Here is a 19,060-nt window from a genome sequence, read left to right on the forward strand (position 1 = left end):
CATAAGTGTGAAATTATTGCTGCAATTAACAATGTAGACACCTTCTCCCCCCCCCCCCAACTCTCTCTCCATAGCATTTTAGCCCTTCTTTTTATACCCTCCCTGTTCCCCCTCATCCCACCAGACACAAAGTTATTTAGGCACAGGTTGAATACAAAACGGGAAGGGTTAAAAAAAACACATACTGGGCCTTCTTGAGGGATGGTAAATGTGATATGGGGTCCTTGGGGCGGGCGGAGGGAGAGTCTTATCCGATAATGGTAGTAGGCTATTGGTCAGTTTCTTAAAAGTCCAGAGGAACATAGATTTTATCAGTTGTGGTGTCATAGGTCAGGTGTGAGCTATCACTTGCCAGTAGACTGAGGATGGCGAGGGGCACTGAAGTGTAGCTGCCGCTGAGGAGAGTTGGCCTGTAGGCTGCATCTTCCACTCTGGAGGAGCCAAAGTCTTCTGCCCTCTGGGTTGTTGTAGGTTTTTTCGGGCTATGTGGCCATGTTCTAGAGGCATTCTCTCCTGACGTTTTGCCTGCATCTATGGCAAGCATCCTCAGAAGTAGTGAGGTCTTCTGTCCTCCTTTTCACATCCTCCTTGCGGCAGCTAGTGGGAGGGTGCAGTGAGGTGTAGCTGCCACAGAGGAGAGTTGGCCTGTAGGCTGCACCTTCCACTCTGGAGGAGCCAAAGTCTCCTGCCCTCCTTTTCACATCCTCCTTGCTGGCACTAGAATCTGTCGACTTTACAGTTCTGGCTTTGATGACATTGGTTCTAGTGGCTTGTTCTTGAAACCAATGCCATCAAAGCCAGAATTGAAGTCTTGTTGTTGTTGTTTGACAAGGTCTTTAGCTTTCTTTGCCAAAGAGCACTGGTTGGTGCCTCACCAAACAACCTAGTATTGAACCATGGGACTTAAAAGTGGTGTCAAACTGCATTGATTCTGCAGGGTGTCCATGGAATGCAGCTTGATGCCTCCGTGGGAGTTGTAGTCTTACAAAGTCTTGAGCCTTCTCTGCCCAAGAGTGCTGGTGCTTCTTCACCAAAGGACAACTCCAAGGATTCAGTAGCATGGAGCCATGGCTAAGATGCCTTGCTGCTTTCATTCAGCCGTGTGGATGCTCTCATGGATTTCTTCCTGGCAGAAGCAAGGAGAAGGACCCTCGACTTGAGAGCCCCCTCCCTGCTTCCTCTCCGGGGCAGCCCCTCCCAAGCCCCGCCCCCTCCAACAAAGTGGGCGTGGCCTGGCGGAGAAGCCAGAGAGAGAGAGCTTCTCCTCCTCCTCCTCCTCCTCCTCCTCCTTTCCAGGGGCGTCTGCGGACTTTTCCCTCCACAACCAAAGGGGAGACAGAGAGAGAGAGAGAGGAGTCCAAAAGCCAGCCTTAAAACCCCACGTTGAGAGCCTCCAGCTCGCCGGCCAGAGGCCATGGGTAAGTGGGCTGCCAAGGGGGGATCTTCGCGTGGCTTTCTCCAAGGACTCCTGGGGTCCAGACCCCCCATTGCCAATCATTGCGCCCTCCTCCTCTGGCATTGGGAGTTTCTGCAGCAGAGAGAGAGAGAGAGGCAGAGCACAGAGTGAAAGATGCTTCTACTGCATCGCATCCCCTGGAGAGGGAAAACCCCCCCTTTTGGGTTGGTTGGGGGCAAGAGAGTGGAGGGCGCTCTGCACATGCTCTAAGAGCTCACTGGGCTGTTCAGCTTGAGTATCCTTTCTCCCGAAATGGTCCACAGGGGTGCCAATGATGGAGACCTCCTCTGATGGTTGAGTGGAGACCAACTTGGTTACATATCTGGGAATTATTTTGAAACATTGTGCATAGAATTCCCTTCTGTCTATGCATATAAAGCAGGCATGAGCAAACTTCAGCCCTCCAGGTGTTTTGGACTTCAACTCCCAGAATTCCTAACAGCCTCAGGCCCCTTCTTTTTTCCCCTCAGCCGCTTAAGCAGCTGAGGGGGGGGGGGGGAGGAGAAGGGGCCTGAGGCTGTTAGGAATTCTGGGAGTTGAAGTTCAAAACACCCAGAGGACCCAAATTTGCCCAGGCCTCATATAAAGTGTGCATTAAACCTCAGTGGATCCCATCTCCAAGATCTCTCACTATGCCCATGCAGATATTCCAAAATCCAAAACTCTTCTGCTTCCAAACATTTCCAAGACTGGATGCTCAGCCTGTATTTGGTGGGATTGCAAAGCAATTTAAATCTGGTGAGACTGAAAACTGACCAAGCTCAAAGTCAGAGACTTATGTGGTTAAGTCTAGGATATTAATATGCAGAAAGATCCCTGTCCGTCTCCAAGGTGTTACAAGAATGACCTAGCCTTAAGGATGTATGAAGAGAGGTGGATCGAAGCACCTAACTTGAGGAATTTGGGAACTCTTAGCAGTTTACTAAAGAGTTGGTTATGTAAACAAATTCTGCAAAAGTTCATTTGCTGTGAAAGCCTGAGCTGGTGGACATATTTTCCTGAAGTCCTTGGAACCTTGAATCCTGCCTGCAGCTTAAGATGGGACACAAAGAAGTTGAGGGGAAGATGCGCCTAAAAGCTGAAGCTTTGCTGGGTGATGCATGTGAACTCAAGCCACATATATCATTCCCACAATACTATAGATTTAACACATCACTTTAACTGGCTTTTTTCCCTTTTGTGTCAGGAGTGACTTGAGAAACTGCAAGTCGCTTCTGGTGTGAGAGAATTGGCCATCTGCAAGGACATTGCCCAGGGGACGTCTGGATGTTTTAATGCTTTTACCATCCTTGTGGGAGGCTGCTCTCATATCCCTACATGAGGAGCTAGAGCTGACAGAGGTAGCTCATCCATGCTCGCCCCAGATTCGAACCTCCAACCTGTTGGTCTTCACTTCAGTCCTGCCAGCACAAGGGTTTAACCCACTGCACCACCGGAGCTCCTACTGCCATGGCTTAATGTGACAGAATCATGAGGTGTGTAGTTTGATCGTGCATGCGCATCCTGGCAGAGAAAGCTAAAGGACCCTGTGAAACTTCCATTCTTATGACTCCAAAGCATTGAACCATGACAGTTAAACTGGTGCCAAACTGCATTCATTCTGTAGTAAAGATGCACCCGCAATCTCTGCACCCATTGTGTAACTCTCTATGTCTTTCTACCTCTTTGGTGATATAATTCATTTTTGTTTGTATGTTCTTGAGCTGGTGTGCAACCTGAGTTTATGGACCTTGAGTCTGAAACAGGGATGTTTAGGGGAGCAAAAGAGAAAGGCGTCAATACATCACTTCACCTCGTTTAAACCTTTGGCAATACCCGCTTTTTGGAATGATTCTGCCCACTGAACACCAGCAAAGAATTCCTGCTTGGCTCTAAGTCCTCTGCCTGGGCTTGCGTCTCCGTTGAGGCTTGTTTGACTTAAAGCTTGCTTCATTAAACACAGTCAGTTGATCAGCTCTGAAAGTCATGAACCTGCTGGGTGTCCTTGTGAGCCGATTGCAGCGCTTTGTGCAAATGAGGAAGGAATATCTCTCCCCCTCCCCTTTTCCTTCTCATATTTGGAAAGGATATGGAACTGTCCTTAAAGCTCTCACGTTATTACAATGCATTGGAGCTCTGTCTTTGCAGCTGAAAAGAGCATGGCAAAGATTTTTCCAAATGGATTCCAGCTGTAGACTGCCTTTTTCAAAAATCCCATAGATTTATTGGATGTAATTGTGAGAATTGGACATGGTAGAAGTACTAGATGACACACCCACACCTTTAATGATGGTATAGTCAGCCAAAGCATCTAATTGAGAGACAGGGAGATGGATGTGGTTTATGTGGCCATCAAATAAATGGTAACAGAATAACTTTTGGAGTGGAGAGTTCACTTTGTGCAGGGGGAGGGGAAAATATGAGGCCTCATTAAAGATACAAAGTTAGATTAGACAAGGATGGGGCATTGTGGGTGACAGCAGAGGAAGTTGCTCTGCACTTTTCTTAGTTTGGATCCACATTGTAGAATTAGTGCAGCTTGACACCACTTTACATACCATGGGTCAATGATATGAAATCCTGAGATTTGTAGTTTGGTGAGGACATTTTTGGCAAGGACATTTAAGACCTTGTAAAACTACAACTCCCATGATTCCATAGTATTGAGCCTTAGTAGTTCAAGTGAGGTCAAACTGCATTAATTATATAGTGTAGTAAAGGTAAAGGGTTCCCCTTGACATTAAGTCTAGTTGTGTCCGACTCAGGGGGGGGGGGGTGCGCATCCCCATATCTAAGCCAAAGAGCCAGCATTGTCCATAGATGCCCCCAAGGTCATGTGGCCAGCATGACTGTATGGATCACTGTTACCTTCTCACTGAAGCAGTGCCTTTTTGAACTGTTAGGCAGAAGCTGGGGCTAACAGCGGGAGCTCTCCCCACTCCCCAGATTCAAACCACCAACCTTTCGGTCAGCAAGTTCAGCAGCTCAGCAGTTTAACCCACTGCACCACCAGGGCTCCATATAGTGTAGATTTACATTACTTCCCTAAATTTACATTACTTCTATTCATATAGCCTATTATTGTTTTCAAAGTTCAATGTTTAGCTTAACTGGAATCACTGCCAGAAACTTTCTTAAATATTATCTTCTTCTTTTTTAATTTGTAAGTAAATGATGTCGGCTTCTTTCAGCAAAGGAGGAAAACATGCTTAAACGTGTATGAAAGAGGACTTAAACTGTGAAAGTAAAAGTGATCTGTTTGTAAGTGCATTTCTTGAGTGGGGTCCAAAGAAAAGTACATTAGGAATGAATGTAATAAGCATCATAAAGCTGATTCAGTTTTCTGTGAACTTTATTTGTGGTCTGTTTATTTGATCATAATTGGGGTTTTTCCCCTTTCTGTTAAGAACATTAGTTTCTTCCTCCTAGTATTTTGGCTTTAAATGTGAATGCATACAAGATGTTAAATCTCAGTATAATTGGGATTTAGCACGCAGATGGATTTCTGATTTGCTATTGTATAATTTGGTTAACATAAGCTTTTTTTTAGTTTACATGGTTGAAATTAATTCCATTAGTTTCTGGCTAGAAGACGGCTTTAAAGATCAAAGACGGCTTTAGAAAATGCTCCTGCATTTTGAAGATGACCCAAGTTGCTCAGTTTTGCACTGTATATCAACCAATGAACCTTATCAGTATGAGAGAGTTACTTTTCAGTTCCTATCCCTGTGTCATTATGCACATCTTGATGTTTGTGGTGTGCGTCTGGTTTTGATTTGAATTAATTACTTATATGGTCTTGGTTGGCTAAAACCAAAGGGGATAGTAGATTACTTCTTGTGGAGGCACAATGTCAGATTTCAGCAACACCCACAGGCTGCTTTTAGTACTTTGGGAATGAAAATTAAGCTTCTGAATTACAGTGTGTTTACACAGCTTTACAAGAGAAAATCTGTCAGTTTCAATGTTGGCAAACAGTGGATGGCATCTTTGTCTGAGTAAAGTCAGTTGCGACAATGTCTTTCATTAATTGATCTGCATCACATCCATTGTCCTTGATCCAGTTTCAGTTATGCACAATGAGTGTTTGTGAAGAAGGGTACATGTGCTCTACGCCACATATATATGTGTACATGTGCTCTCTGCCACATATATCAAAAAAGACATTTCCAGCTAGTTCAGAGTAACCTGGATGAACACCGAGGACTCTTCCACAAGGCTGAAAAAAATCTCATATTATCTGCTTTGAACTTGAATATATGGCAGTGTGGACTCATATAACCCAGTTCAAAGTCAATATTGTGGGGTTTTCTGCCTTGATATTCTGGGTTATATGGCTGTGTGGAAGGGCCCGGAGAGAGAGAGACAGAGACAGAGAGGGAGGGCCCTTCCACACAGCCCCATATCCCAGAATATCAAGGCAGAAAACCCCACATTATCTGAGTGTGGACTGAGGGCCCTTCCACACAGCCCTATATCCCAGAATATCAAGGCAGAAAACCCCACATTATCTGAGTGTGGACTGAGGGTCCTTCCACACAGCCCTATATCCCAGAATATCAAGGCAGAAAACCCCACGTTATCTGAGTGTGGACTCAGATAACCCAGTTCAAAGCAGATATTGTGAGATTTCCTGCCTTGATATTCTGGAATATAAAGTTGTGTAGAAGGGCCCTCAGATAACCCAGTTCAAAGCAGATATTGTGGGATTTCCTGCCTTGATATTTGGAATATAGGGCTATGTGGAAGGGCCCAGAGAGAGGGGAGGGAGAGGGAAAGACAGAGGGCCCTTCCACACAGCCATATAACCCAGAATGTCAAGGCAGAAAACCCCACAATATCTGCTTTGAACTGGGTTATCTGAGTCCACACTGCGATATAATCTAGTTCAATGTGGATTTTATACATCTGTGTGGAAGGGGCCAAAGAGAGCATCCATCCAGTAGGCTGTATTTCAGAGGAAGGAATTGCAAACTATTGCTTAGTATTGCTTTCCTTAGAAAACCTTATGAAATCCACAGGGATCACCATAAGTCAGCAAGTATATATGAACACTGTCTGTAAATCTTTGACATCATTGACTGGTGTTGTTTTGATCTGTGGGCACACACACGACTCACATTTGGAGCTTCTTTTGGAAATTCTTGATGACTTCTTGAAAAAGTGTTTGTCTTGCTAAAATTCTTTCTGCTCATTCATCAAAGTTTGTTGTCAGCAATCTCTGAGCAGTCTTTGTGGCCTTGCAGCTGTTCAGAAGAATGAGCTTCTTAAAACTCAAAAGCTCAAGTTTATGGTGATTGGATTATAGCACCAGAGCAGACAAGATCTTGCAGGCATTTGCTACCTGTTTCGTAACACTCTCTCTAAGCCTCAAATATTGGTAGGCAAACAATAGTGTGTTTGTCCCATTATATTCAATATATTCAAAGAAAGCATGCATAGGAGTGTAGCCTGAAATGATTTTTAATTTAATTTTAATTTTATTATCACCATAATTGCTTCTGTGCAGAATGTGTAACATTAATTGTTATGGAATACAGTGGACCATTTGTTCTATTAAGATGCCTTCACGCTGCAAATGTTTATCGACAGGTTAAATTAAATCAGGGGACTAAAGCAACATTGAAGAATATTGATTACACTGTATGAGAAGAAAGAATCATAAAGATTGGAGGCAAGATGTTAAGGCAGCAGATGATACCTTGTGGCTTTTGATATTTATAATGGATGCATATTTTGTGTGATATGGAAAAACATTTGTGAAATGGCCTGAAGAACAAATGTACACAACAACCTTTAAATGTATTGTCAAAGGCTTTCATGGCCAGAATCACTGGGTTATTGTAGGTTTTTCGGGTTGTATGGCCATGTTCTAGATGCATCCTCTGACATTTCACCTGCATCTGTGACAAGCATCCTCAGAGGTTGTGAGGTTTGTTGGAAACTGGAAAATTGGGTTTATATATCTGTGGAAGGTCCAGGGTGGGAGAAAGAACTCTTGTCTGTTGCAGCTAGGTGTGAATGTTTCAATTGGCCACCTTGATTAGCAATTTTTAGGTGTGGATTTTTATTGCCTGGGAAATGGTTAAAATATTATGATAGATGATGGAGTCAGATTTTTTTATGGATGTTTCCTTTACATGTGAATTATCAATTTCTATGAGAATGAAAGAGCTATGTATGGAAGAGGAAGAAGCTGGTGCAGCTAGTGTTTCCAGCTGCTAATCTAGAGATTGTTACAGTTGTTTTGACAGGTCTTGGTCAGATAAGCAGCTTTGGGAAGAGTCTACAGAGCTCAGTTGCCTATCTGCCTATTGTGGGAAGGATGCAAAACAAACAAACAAAAAACAACAACAAAAAACAGTCTTCTGACTAGCCTTACTTACTTTACTTACTTAGGCAACCCCTTGCTGCCCAAGGGTAGTGTCTTGGCAGTGGATATGTAGGTGACTGTGGAGCCCTGTAGCCCTATGGTGGAAAGCATACAGGTTTGCTACTGCTTCAAATGCATCTTACCTTTGCAAGGTGAAGAACTGGCTACTTCAGGATACTGTAAAATGTTCCTGCTGACTTTCAAGTTTCTAGCAGCCTTTAGTGAAAGACCTGTTAAAATGACCTGTTCCTGAGATTAAATGATCTAAATGACTTAGGGTGTGGGTTCCAGCTAACAAGAGGGTGTTGTGGGACTCCTGTTGAACCCAAAGTCACTCTGTGGAATGTAGTGATGAAACCAGGCAGTTGACACAATTGTTCCCAACTTTCCTTTCCTTCTAAGCAGCTCCTCAATATACATATGGGTTTAAGACATTGCAACAAGATGGGAGGTGGATAGATAAATACACACTGACTCCAATCCAACAAGAATTAAAGTTTCGTGCAAGGCCATTTTGTTTCAGGGATGATGGCAAAGTAAGATTTCCCTCCATTTTCAGCATCACCCAGTGGGATTTTATCTAGAAGGTAGAGGACTTCTAACCTGCTCCGAGAACCCTTTGTGGTGTACTATGAAACATTTTCCAGATACTTGAACATGAAGTCATTTGTCATGAATCAGTTAGTGAAAGTGACCAAGAACAAAGCTGGCCGTGCTTAGATGGATCGGTTTTAGTTATATGGGCTTCTATATGTGGACACGAGGCTTGTTCAAGCCCAATGAGCTCCCTGAATACCTGGGCTTTCCTCTTCATGGTTTATTATGCTTAATAAGGATTGGATGTCAGACTGGTTCCAGAAAGTTGTATGAGACAGACAGTAAGTTATTGGACCACTCCTGAAGGAATAATATCTGGACCTTGAAGATAAAGGGTTAGTTGGCAACTTACCATACCTGGGCAAGATGGTAATGTGTCTGGTTAATGTCATGCTCTGTTGCAGCCAATTTCAGAAGATTATGCAACATTTCTTTTTCCCATGACATTCACTGATGGGGCCCCACATTATTCTGTTTTATTTGACTGTTCTCTCCACAAAATTTCTGGATGAAATTGTCCATTGATGATAGCTCTATCCAGATCATATGGAGATAACCTGCAGCTTCAGTCTCCATTTGATCTCATTCAGATGAAAGCTGTCAATATTGCTTGATATGGTAGTGAAGTGAGTAAGACCAAAAAAAAAAAAAGATCCTTAAATAAGATAATCTGGGTGTGCTGTCTTTCTAGTGATATGTTTCCCAACCTGTTCTATAGGGGTTCAATTTTTCTATAATATCAGATCTACAGTTTGGAGGTGATCGAAGACCTGCCATGGCTATGAGAGCCCAGGTGCCCTTGATGGATGGGAGTGCATTTTATCCCCTTAAGTGAGTAGTGAGTACTCCTCTTAACTTGGGAAACTGCCTTGAGTCTCAAAGCTGGGATATACAATGGGCCCATGGCATCTACTGGTATTGTTTCTATCAGCATAGGAAAATAGTATCCCTTGTATAAAATGGGGATATCAAAGTTTGCCTTTTGAATTTTTTAAAGCAATTGATGGTTGAATCTATGGATACATAATCTGTGGATAAGAAGGGCTGACTGTGAATAATATCATAATTTCACTATTTTTATCTGCACTTGTTGCTAGATTGTTCAATTGAAGGTACTAATATTAACCTTTATGGCAAGGGTTCGGGAAATGCACATTTTAGACTTAAACTGACATCAACCAGTATGTCCAGTGATTGGGATTTTGAGAGTTAGAATACAAACACATTTGGAGGGCCACTAGTTCTTTACTGGCATTATAAATAATTAAATGCTTTGGAAACAGATTACTGGAAGCATAGCCTCTTCATAAATGGACTTTATATCATTCATGGTCATATATTCTTCACCAGATATCCCTGACATATCTGCAATAAAGTATAGGGCAGACACATTTTGACCAGTGGCCTTCCTCAGTGGCCTGTGTAAACTGTGTGTGTTGTTAAAGTTCTTTCATTCATGTGGACCTACAGTCTTACTGCTACTAGTAAGACTTATACTGTCCATGTTTGGTATTAGAATAATTTATTATTTATTTGATTTATCATTTTTTAAAAATGTTTCTTTTATATATGTATGCATGTATATGTATATATGGAACCTGTCAAAACACATGCCCACTTACTTTATCAGAGTTATGCCATCTGGATTTTCACCTTTACCTTCCAGACAGCCAATTCTATCACACCAGAAGCGACTTGCAGTTTCTCAAGTCGCTCCTGACATGGAAAAAGACAAACAAAAACCTTTACCTTCCACTTTTATTAGTGTGAATGGTGCATACTTTATATAGGAATAATAAATCATTTTATTGATTTACTATACTATTTTTAAGTAGGTCTTTAAGATAATTTCATTGATTTATGATATAATTTATGTCCTGACTTTTTCTACAGGCTTTGTGAATTAGGTCCAATATTATTTATTTCTACTCTCCTCCCCCCCCCCCCCCCCAAATTAGCTCAACAAACAGATCAGAATGCTACACTTGACAATTATTGTTAAGAAGTTTCACTCTTTCCTGTATTCTTCACCACCTGGTCACAATGTAGGAAGTTTGCAAGCAAAACAAATGAATTTGCTTACGAAGAATCTAAACGTGTTTGATTGGGAAGCTTTATTAGTGGACAAAGAAGCTACCAAACTTCTTTGTTATTTCAGTGTTTGTAGTAAAATAAAACAGGCCTAGAAAAGGTTTCAAAACAATACAATGTATACAATATCACATCAAGGAAAATTTACCTAACACAAAATGTTACAAACAAGCAATACAAACTCTACAGCAGTGTTTCCCAACCTTTGATCCTCCAGTTATTTTGAACTTCATCTTCCAGAAACCTCAGCCAGTTGTTAGGAATTGTGGGAGCTGAAGTCCAAAACATATGGAGGACCAAAGCTTGGGAGCCACTGTTGTACAGTGATGGTTCCTTAGCTGGGGTAACCATTGGTTGTTCTACTCATAAGCTGATTTAAGTGGTTGAGCAGGGATCTATAACTCTAGGCGGTTCCTCAAGTAGGTTCCTCTACTGAATTTTAGGGGAAACTGTATTCAAAATACACTGAAGGCATCCTTGTGGCACCTGGCTATGGGAATATGTATCCTAACAAATTATTCTTATTATTTTGGTGGCTGTGTGAGTACAGAAAATATTGTTACTGGCAAAGAAACCTTTACCTTCTTTTAACTAAATCCAAGTTGTTGAGTTGCACAGTAGTGCTGCTTGAAGTTACAAAACAGAGAAGTCATGTTGGAGTAGTGTTTTTTGCTTTGTTGAGTTAAAAGATGAGACAACAAGGAGTTGAAGAAAAGACTGGTATACTTCCTGTAATATGTGCTCCCTTTCATGTTGGAAGATTGTACAGAAAAGCTCTTCTAAGTGACGATGGGGAACCTGCATCCCACAGGTCAGAACTGTCTTAACCTTTATTGGGCTTGCAAGAAAGGGTTGAGTTGGCAAAAGCATGGGTTTGACATGAGCAATAATTTCCAGCCCATCTCACTTGACCGTCTGAATATCAACCCATATATTCCTTAATTGTCACTATATATTTCTATATTTGTTTGTATGGAACATAGAAGATAATGTGGATGTGCACCTTCAGAATATGTGGGATACTGAGTGAACTGAAACAAGGAATGAATGAGAAACTTTTTCCATGTTTTGTGCTTCTTGTTTTCTGTAGCAACTGTGACTACTAATAAGGCCCAAACAGGACCATAGCCTGGCAGATGATGCGTCTTCAAATGCTTAATTTTGTCACTACCTTCATCTTTCTGGATCTGCTTTTCTTTCCTCCCTTGTATACTTCCCAACAGCTTATGGAATTGACAGCTGTATCAACACCTAGATCTTTTAACCCTAATGTTATTGAAAGCCAGCATGTTGTAGTGGTCTGACTCTGGAGACCAGGGTTTGACACCTTGATTTGAAACGTGTTGGGTGACCTTGAGCAAGTCAATACTCTCATCCCAGTAGATCCTGTGATAGCTTCACTCTAGCGTTTCCATTAGTCAGAAACAACATGCAGGCACACAGCAGCAATCCAAAAGGCTCATATGGAAGCAGCTAGGTCTGAAGCACAGCAGTGTAGCGGACTCTTACTTGACTAGCTTTGTGCAAAATAGCAGCATGCTAGATATGAGGGAGGCAAAGGAGTGCCCTGTGTTATAATCTGTCCTTGGGCAAGGTTCTTGTTGTCAGATAGTCAGTTGGAAGGTGACACTTCCCAGCAATGAGGCACCAAGCTTGGAGAAAAGACCCTCATTTCTATTTGTCCTGTTGAGATTTTATACCACTGATGTTCTCCCAAGCTGAAAACAGTAAAACACCATCTGTGCATACAAACTAGGAGATGAGGGAATGAATGTAGTTTCAAATTCTATTTTTTCCTCTTTTCTATTTGCGTGTGGCCCTTGATTGATTCCCCATCCGGCCCCTTCATTGGTCACTGTCTTCAGATAGCGAAACAGAGCTATAAAGCAAGGACTGCTATAGGGTAATTCTGTGCCAAGTGAAAATGGTTGGATTTGTTGAAGGCTTTCATGGCCGGAATCACTCAGTTCTTGTGGGTTTTTTCGGGCTATATGGCCATGTTCTAGAGGCATTTCTCCTGACGTTTCGCCTGCATCTATGGCAGGCATCCTCAGAGGGTGAGGTCTGGAGCTGGGAAAAAGGGGGTTTATATATCTGTGGAAAGACCAGGGTGAGACAAAAGGCTACTGTAAGATGGGCTAGGTGTGAATCTTTTCAATTGACCACCTTGATTAGCATACAATGGGCTGACTGTGCCTGGAGCAAACTCTTAATGAAAGGTGATTAGATGTCCCTGCCTGTTTTTCTCTCTGTTGTTTTAATTTTAGAATTTTTTAAAACTGGTAGCCAAATTTTGTTCATTTTCATGGTTTCTTCCTTTCTATTGAAATTGTCCACATGTTTGTGGATTTCAATGGCTTCTCTGTGTAGCCTGACATGGTGGTTGTGAGAGTGGTCCAGCATTTTTGTGTTCTCAAATAGAATGCTGTGTCCAGGTTGGTTCATCAGGTGCTCTGCTATGGCTGATTTCTCTGGTTGGAGTAGTCTGCAGTGCCTTTCATGTTCCTTGATGCGTGTCTGGGCGCTGCGTTTGGTGGTCCCTATGTAGACTTGTCCACAGCTGCATGGTACACGGTAGACTCCTGCAGAGGTGAGAGGATCCCTCTTGTCCTTTGCTGAACGTAGCATTTGTTGAATTTTCTTGGTGGGTTTGTAGATTGTTTGTATGTTGTGTTTCCTCATCAGCTTCCCTATGCGGTCAGTGGTTCCCTTGATGTATGGCAGGGACACTTTTCCTCTGGGTGGATCTTCATCTTTATTGTGGCTTGTTCTTGGTCTTGCAGCTCTTCTGATGTCTGAGGTGGAGTATCCATTGGCCTGTAGAGCCCAGTTGAGGTGGTTCAGTTCATCTTGGAGGAGGTGGGGTTCACAGATTCTTTTTGCACGGTCTGCCAAGGCTTTGATGGTGCTTCTTTTTTGACTTGGGTGATGGTTGGAGTTTTTATGTAGATATCTATCTGTGTGTGTGGGTTTTCTGTAGACGGTGTGACCCAATTGTTGATCTGGTTTGCGGATGACTAGGACATCTAGAAAAGGCAGTCTTCCTTCCTTTTCTATTTCCATAGTGAACTGGATGTTAGGGTGGATGCTGTTAAGATGTTCCAGGAACCTGTTGAGTTCTTCTTCTCCATGGCTCCAAATGGTGAAAGTGTCATCCACATATCTGAACCATATAGTGGGCTTTTTGGTTGCTGTTTCAAGAGCTTGTTTTTCAAATTGTTCCATGTAGAAGTTAGCTATGACTGGGCTGAGAGGGCTCCCCATAGCTACTCCATCTTTCTGTTCGTAGAATTCATTGTCCCACTGAAAATAGCTGGTGGTGAGGCAATGGTGAAACAGCGCCGTGATGTCTTTTGTCTCACCCTGGTCTTTCCACAGATATATAAACCCCCTTTTTCCCAGCTCCAGACCTCACCCTCTCAGGATGCCTGCCATAGATGCAGGCGAAACGTCAGGAGAAATGCCTCTAGAACATGGCCATATAGCCCGAAAAAACCCACAAGAACTGGATGGTTGGATTTGGCTGCCAGTGTAACTGTTCATGCATTTGCAACTTCCCTTTTCCCACCTCCATTCTTAGACTCAACCTTGTTACATGCATGAGAAACAATCTTGTAGCCAGATTCCTTGGCATGAGAGCTGCTAAACTGAATGGGTCTTGAACCAGCGAACACTGAGGTTTTCATAAGAGAAGAGGAAATGAGTGAGCCAGTTTTTCCCTCCTTTAAAAGGCCTTAGCTAAAGAATACCAAAGGAAAGCTGATTATACAAACATTAGCTTTCTGCATCACCTTCTCCTCTCCTGAGAAGATTAATGCCACTTTAAAAAGAGAGAGAGAGACAGAGAAAGAGGATGACAGTCATGTTTGAAGCAACAATTTGTAAAGGTTGCTTCAAATGAAATTTATTTATTAGCTTCAAATAGCTGTGTGTCATGTAGAAAAGTGTGTAACATTCTCACAATCATGAGAAAACGCGCAAGTTCTCATACTGTTGATGGGAACTTGCATTAGTTACTAACTCCATGCACAGATGTTCAAGAACATACTTTTAACTGTCTGGAGTAAGGGCTTCTACGTACAATTTGGACTGTGAAAAGAAAGACAAACGTGTTTGTGTTTAAACTGTGCTTTCTTCTCCTAACAGCTGGAGGCAAATCCTGAAAGAAAAGCAGCCCTCTTTCTTCCTATTCAACTGTACATTTTGTCCAAGCAGGATTAAAAAGCCTTTGTGAGACACAGTAATGGTCAAATCTGATTAGTATTGGTCATTATAGCTGGCTACATTTCAATTGTGGGATCCTACAGTTCATCCCACTGTTAAATCTTCTCTTTTCATATGTATGTTCCATCTCAATAAACATTAAAATATCAGTTTCTGTTCCTTTAAGGTCCACTTATCTTGAAGTTTAATTGCCATTTCTTCTAGTTTGTACAAATATATTCAGAATGATAAGATATTTTTAATTTCTTTCTCAGTAAAACCTAAAAATAAAGAGTGTTTTTAAAAGACAATCCTCACTGATTTTCAAATATGCTTTCTATAACACATCAGATGAATTTATCATACTATATAATGAATCTTGATTTTTTTTAAAGATTCATGATGGAAATATATTAGATTCCCAAATTTATTACAGTGGACCCTTCGTATACAATGGAGGCTGGTTCCAAGTACACCCCATGGATACCAAAATCTCAACTCAACTCCCATTCTATGTAATGGTGTAGTAACATGCTGTCTCTTATATAAAATAGCAAAATCAAGGTTTGCTTTTTGGATCTTTTTAAAAAATAAAACCATGGATGGTTGAATCTATGGATGCAGAATCCATGGATATGGAGAGTTAACAGTATTGTAAATAGATATCAATCTATTTTTTCTATTTTTTTCCTAAACAGATATCAGATTTTTGCATATTGCAAGTCTTAAGGTTAAAACAACATTCTTTTGAAAATTATGGGAATTATTGCTATATTTCTACTTCTAAGATGGGAGTGGATTATTCTGATAATATTCATTTGAAGAATTCTACAGTAGAGTCTTGCTTATCCAACTTTCACTCATCCAACATTCTGGATTATCCAATGCAGTCTGCCTCCCAACCAGATCCACAGCTGCTTCAATACATTGTGATGTTTTAGTGCTAAATTTGTAAATACAATAATTTCTACATTACATTACCGTGTATTGAACTGCTTTTTCTGTCTATTTGTTGTAAAACATGATGTCTTGTTGCTTAATTTGTAAAATCATAATTTAATTTGATGTTTATTAGGCTTTTCCTTAATCCCTCCTTATTATCCAACATTTTTGCCATGTTCTGCCGTCTCATTCATATTGGATAAGCGATACTCTACTGTACTTTGTTTTTAAAGGCCTTGAAGTCAGCCTGAATCTCATTGTTCATATATGATTGTGAGTTTCACCTAATAAGGTGGAACAGTCATGTGGACATATACCACCTAGGTTGTTGGTTTCATCTTGTGAAATTTAGAAATCCAATAAGTCTGGGATTCAAAGAAACTCCCTTTGAGTTAGCCAAGGAACTCCCTGCTTAAAGTTTAAGAGGAATATAAAAGAAATGGCAGAAAGAAAGAAAAATACTGTATGTGTGTTGTCCTTTTATTACTTGGGTATGGTAATGTATGAGAGTGGTAGTGGTGAAAGTACATTTTATCTCTGTCACACCCAAGTTGCTTTAAATATCTAGCATTAATTTGTCCTGACTTTCTATCAGCTTGGGGGATGCTGGATTCCCTTCCTGTTTGAGCAAGGAACCCCACAGAATCAATGTCCATGCTATTGCTTTCAAGAAACAATAATGATTTTTTTTAAATTGGTCTTCAGCCTGTCTTCACCCAGGCACTATCTTGATTTCTCCAAAACAAAGTCCATACTTAAAGTTTGAAGGTAACTGGTTATTTATGAAATCGCTGGTTGTGGATGATTCTGAAGATGAAGGACAGATGAAAGTTTCCCTTGTTCACTTTCTCTAGTAGAGGGGCCCCAAGGTGATCAGCCTGGAGAGAGAGCAAGTCCCTCCTGTTGAGGCCTGGCACCTCACTGAAGGTGCTGGAAAATCCACAGACTGTCACTGACCGGAGGTAGGCCAGTATAGCCAAATGAGTTTCCAGATCAGTTAGTTAGCTTGAAATGGCTTGTCCAACCCTGAATCTCGCTGGAACCAACTATAGACACACCTGGCTTCCAAAATTTCCTGGTAGTAATAACTCTAAACTAAAGATTACTCTCTTTCCCTGGGCAAAAGGGCGGGCAAACATTGATCCAAACCAGGAAGGGTTCTTAAGCTCCAACCTTGTGAAATGGACAGAAAAGTGACTATTCTCAAACTGTGGCTAAGGCAACCGGACAAAATGAGCTGGGTCAGTTCCATCATATGTGCATTGCTAAATCCAACAGACTTCTGTGGTGCAGTGTCTTAGGTGATCAAGTCGACTATTATCTTAGTCCTCTCTTTTAAGCATTGATTCATTGGTCTTTAGGTGGTATTAAATAGAACACACATCAAGGGTAATCTGAGAATAAACAGACAAGGAATTACAATTGCAGGTCCAAACAGATCAGAGTTGTGAATACCTCTTTATTGGATTTAGGCAGACATTAATCATTCCGAGCTTTTCAATGAAACATGGGAGAATTGAAAAGTGCTAGTTATGTGGCTTTCATGAAACTGAAATCTTTCTCTTTAATTGAGTTATTTGTTTCTTGAGTGTGTCCTTGTTAGGTAAAGATAAAGGTTTTCCCCTGCCATTAAGTACAGTTGTGACCAACTCTGGGGGTTGGTGCTCGTCTCCATTTCTAAGCCAAAGAGCCAGCATTGTCTGTAGACACCACCAAGGTCATGTGGTCAGCATGACTGCATGGAGCACTGTTTCCTTCCTGCTGGAGTGGTACCTATTGATCTACTCACATTTGCATGTTTCCAAACTGCTAGGTTGGCAGAAGCTGGGGCTAACAGTGGGAGCTCACGTGGCTCCCCAGATTCAAACCTGCGACCTTTCAGTAAGCAAGTTCAGCAGCTCATGGTTTAGCCCACTGCGCCACTGGGAGCTCCTTGTTAGAGGCATTTAAACAGGTGACCTGAATGAATTTTTAAGGTATCTCTGATGTAGGTGGGAGGGGTGCTCTACAAATCTTGAAATTTGGGGCAGGAGTCACCAGGAGGTGGTTTTGTGTAAAGTATCTGAACAAAATGATTTTGTCAACTCGTGATATTTCTGGAACCGTAAGTCTTTAACATGCCACTTTCAACAACATGAAGTATTCACTAAAGAAATCTTTGTTGCAGTCACGATGTATGAAAGCTCAAATTTTAGTAAGGAAATATGCTATGAGCAATGAAGATTTGAATGATTCACATTGATAAACAGTACAATTTACTCTCAGTCTTTTGGAAAAGAGGTGTTGTGATCAAAGTTTCAGTTGCATAATGGTAAGCGCTTTCCATTAACTGGAATGAGGCTATAAGAACATAAAACTTGTCTTAAATATACTTGTCAATATGCTCATTTTAAAGCCAAGTGCTTTTTCTATTGTGGTTATGTGTAAAATTATAATAGTCACTGATTGGGGGATTCTGGAAGTTGCAGTTTCCCAGCCTGCTTTTCTAAGCTCTAGTCTCAGCCTTACAGTCCCTTGTCCAGAGCAAGTAATCATTCTTTAGATAGGGAATCTGCCATGTTTACTATTCAAGCCATATCTCAACATGCATTTCAAAGTTGGCAAGGGCATGTTTGTTCTTAGAGCACAGTTTTTATGTCTATAACAGTGGTTCTCAACCTGTGAGTCCCCACGTGTTTTGGCCTACAACTCCCAGAAATCCCAACACTTACTTACTTAGGTGATCCCTCGTTGGACGAGTAAGATGGTCTTCCATCATGGGTTTCCTTGTGGGTCCGTATGTGGCTGAGGAGCCCTATTCTTGCTCTGCATCTTCCGCAGTGAGGGCATTGGTTTCCAGGTGGAAGGCGGTCCCAGTTGGGGTTGGCTTGACATGCCTTCCTCCTGGCACGTTTCTCTCTTTCACCCTCCACTCGTGCCTCCTCGAATTCTGCAGCACCGCTGGTCACAGCTGACCTCCAGCTGGAGCGCTCAAGGGCCAAGGCTTCCCAGTTCTCAGTGTCTATGCCAGAGTTTTTAAGGTTGGCTTTGAGCCCATCTTTAAATCTCTTTTCCTGTCCACCAACGTTCCGTTTTCCATTCTTAAGTTCAGAGTAGAGCAACTGCTTTGGGAGACGGTGGTCAGGCATCCAGACAACGTGGCCGGCCCAGCAGAGTTGATGTTGGAGGACCATCGCTTCAGTGCTGGTGGTCTTTGCTTCTTCCAGCACACTGACGTTTGTCCCAACAAGTTTACCAGCTGTTAGGATTTTGGGAGTTGAAGGCCAAAACATCTGGGGACCCACTGGTCTATAATGTCAAGTAATAAAATACCAATAATCTAAACTTACAATTGGGATACAAATTATGCCATAACAGTAATTTTTTATCCATGTTCATTTGCCAAAATTGAACATGGATAAAAATATGAATTCAGCAAC

General features: G+C 41.7%; 1 protein-coding gene across 2 annotated transcripts in view; it reads left to right on the forward strand.

The window, feature by feature from the left end:
* Window positions 1–1,246: 1,246 nt before the first annotated feature.
* Window positions 1,247–19,060, forward strand: part of GPM6B (glycoprotein M6B) — a 147,942-nt gene continuing 130,128 nt past the window's right edge. Inside the window, exon 1 of one of the 2 annotated variants that reach the window (XM_060769988.2) lies at window positions 1,247–1,418. In XM_060769988.2, the coding sequence (XP_060625971.1) occupies window positions 1,415–1,418 (4 nt within the window). In that variant the 5' untranslated portion in view covers window positions 1,247–1,414. The remainder of the gene's footprint in view (window positions 1,419–19,060) is intronic. The other variant, XM_060769991.2, reaches the window with a different exon arrangement.

This window comes from Anolis sagrei, chromosome 3 (assembly GCF_037176765.1).
Source record: "Anolis sagrei isolate rAnoSag1 chromosome 3, rAnoSag1.mat, whole genome shotgun sequence".
In the NCBI taxonomy this organism is placed as follows: Eukaryota; Metazoa; Chordata; class Lepidosauria; order Squamata; family Dactyloidae; genus Anolis; species Anolis sagrei.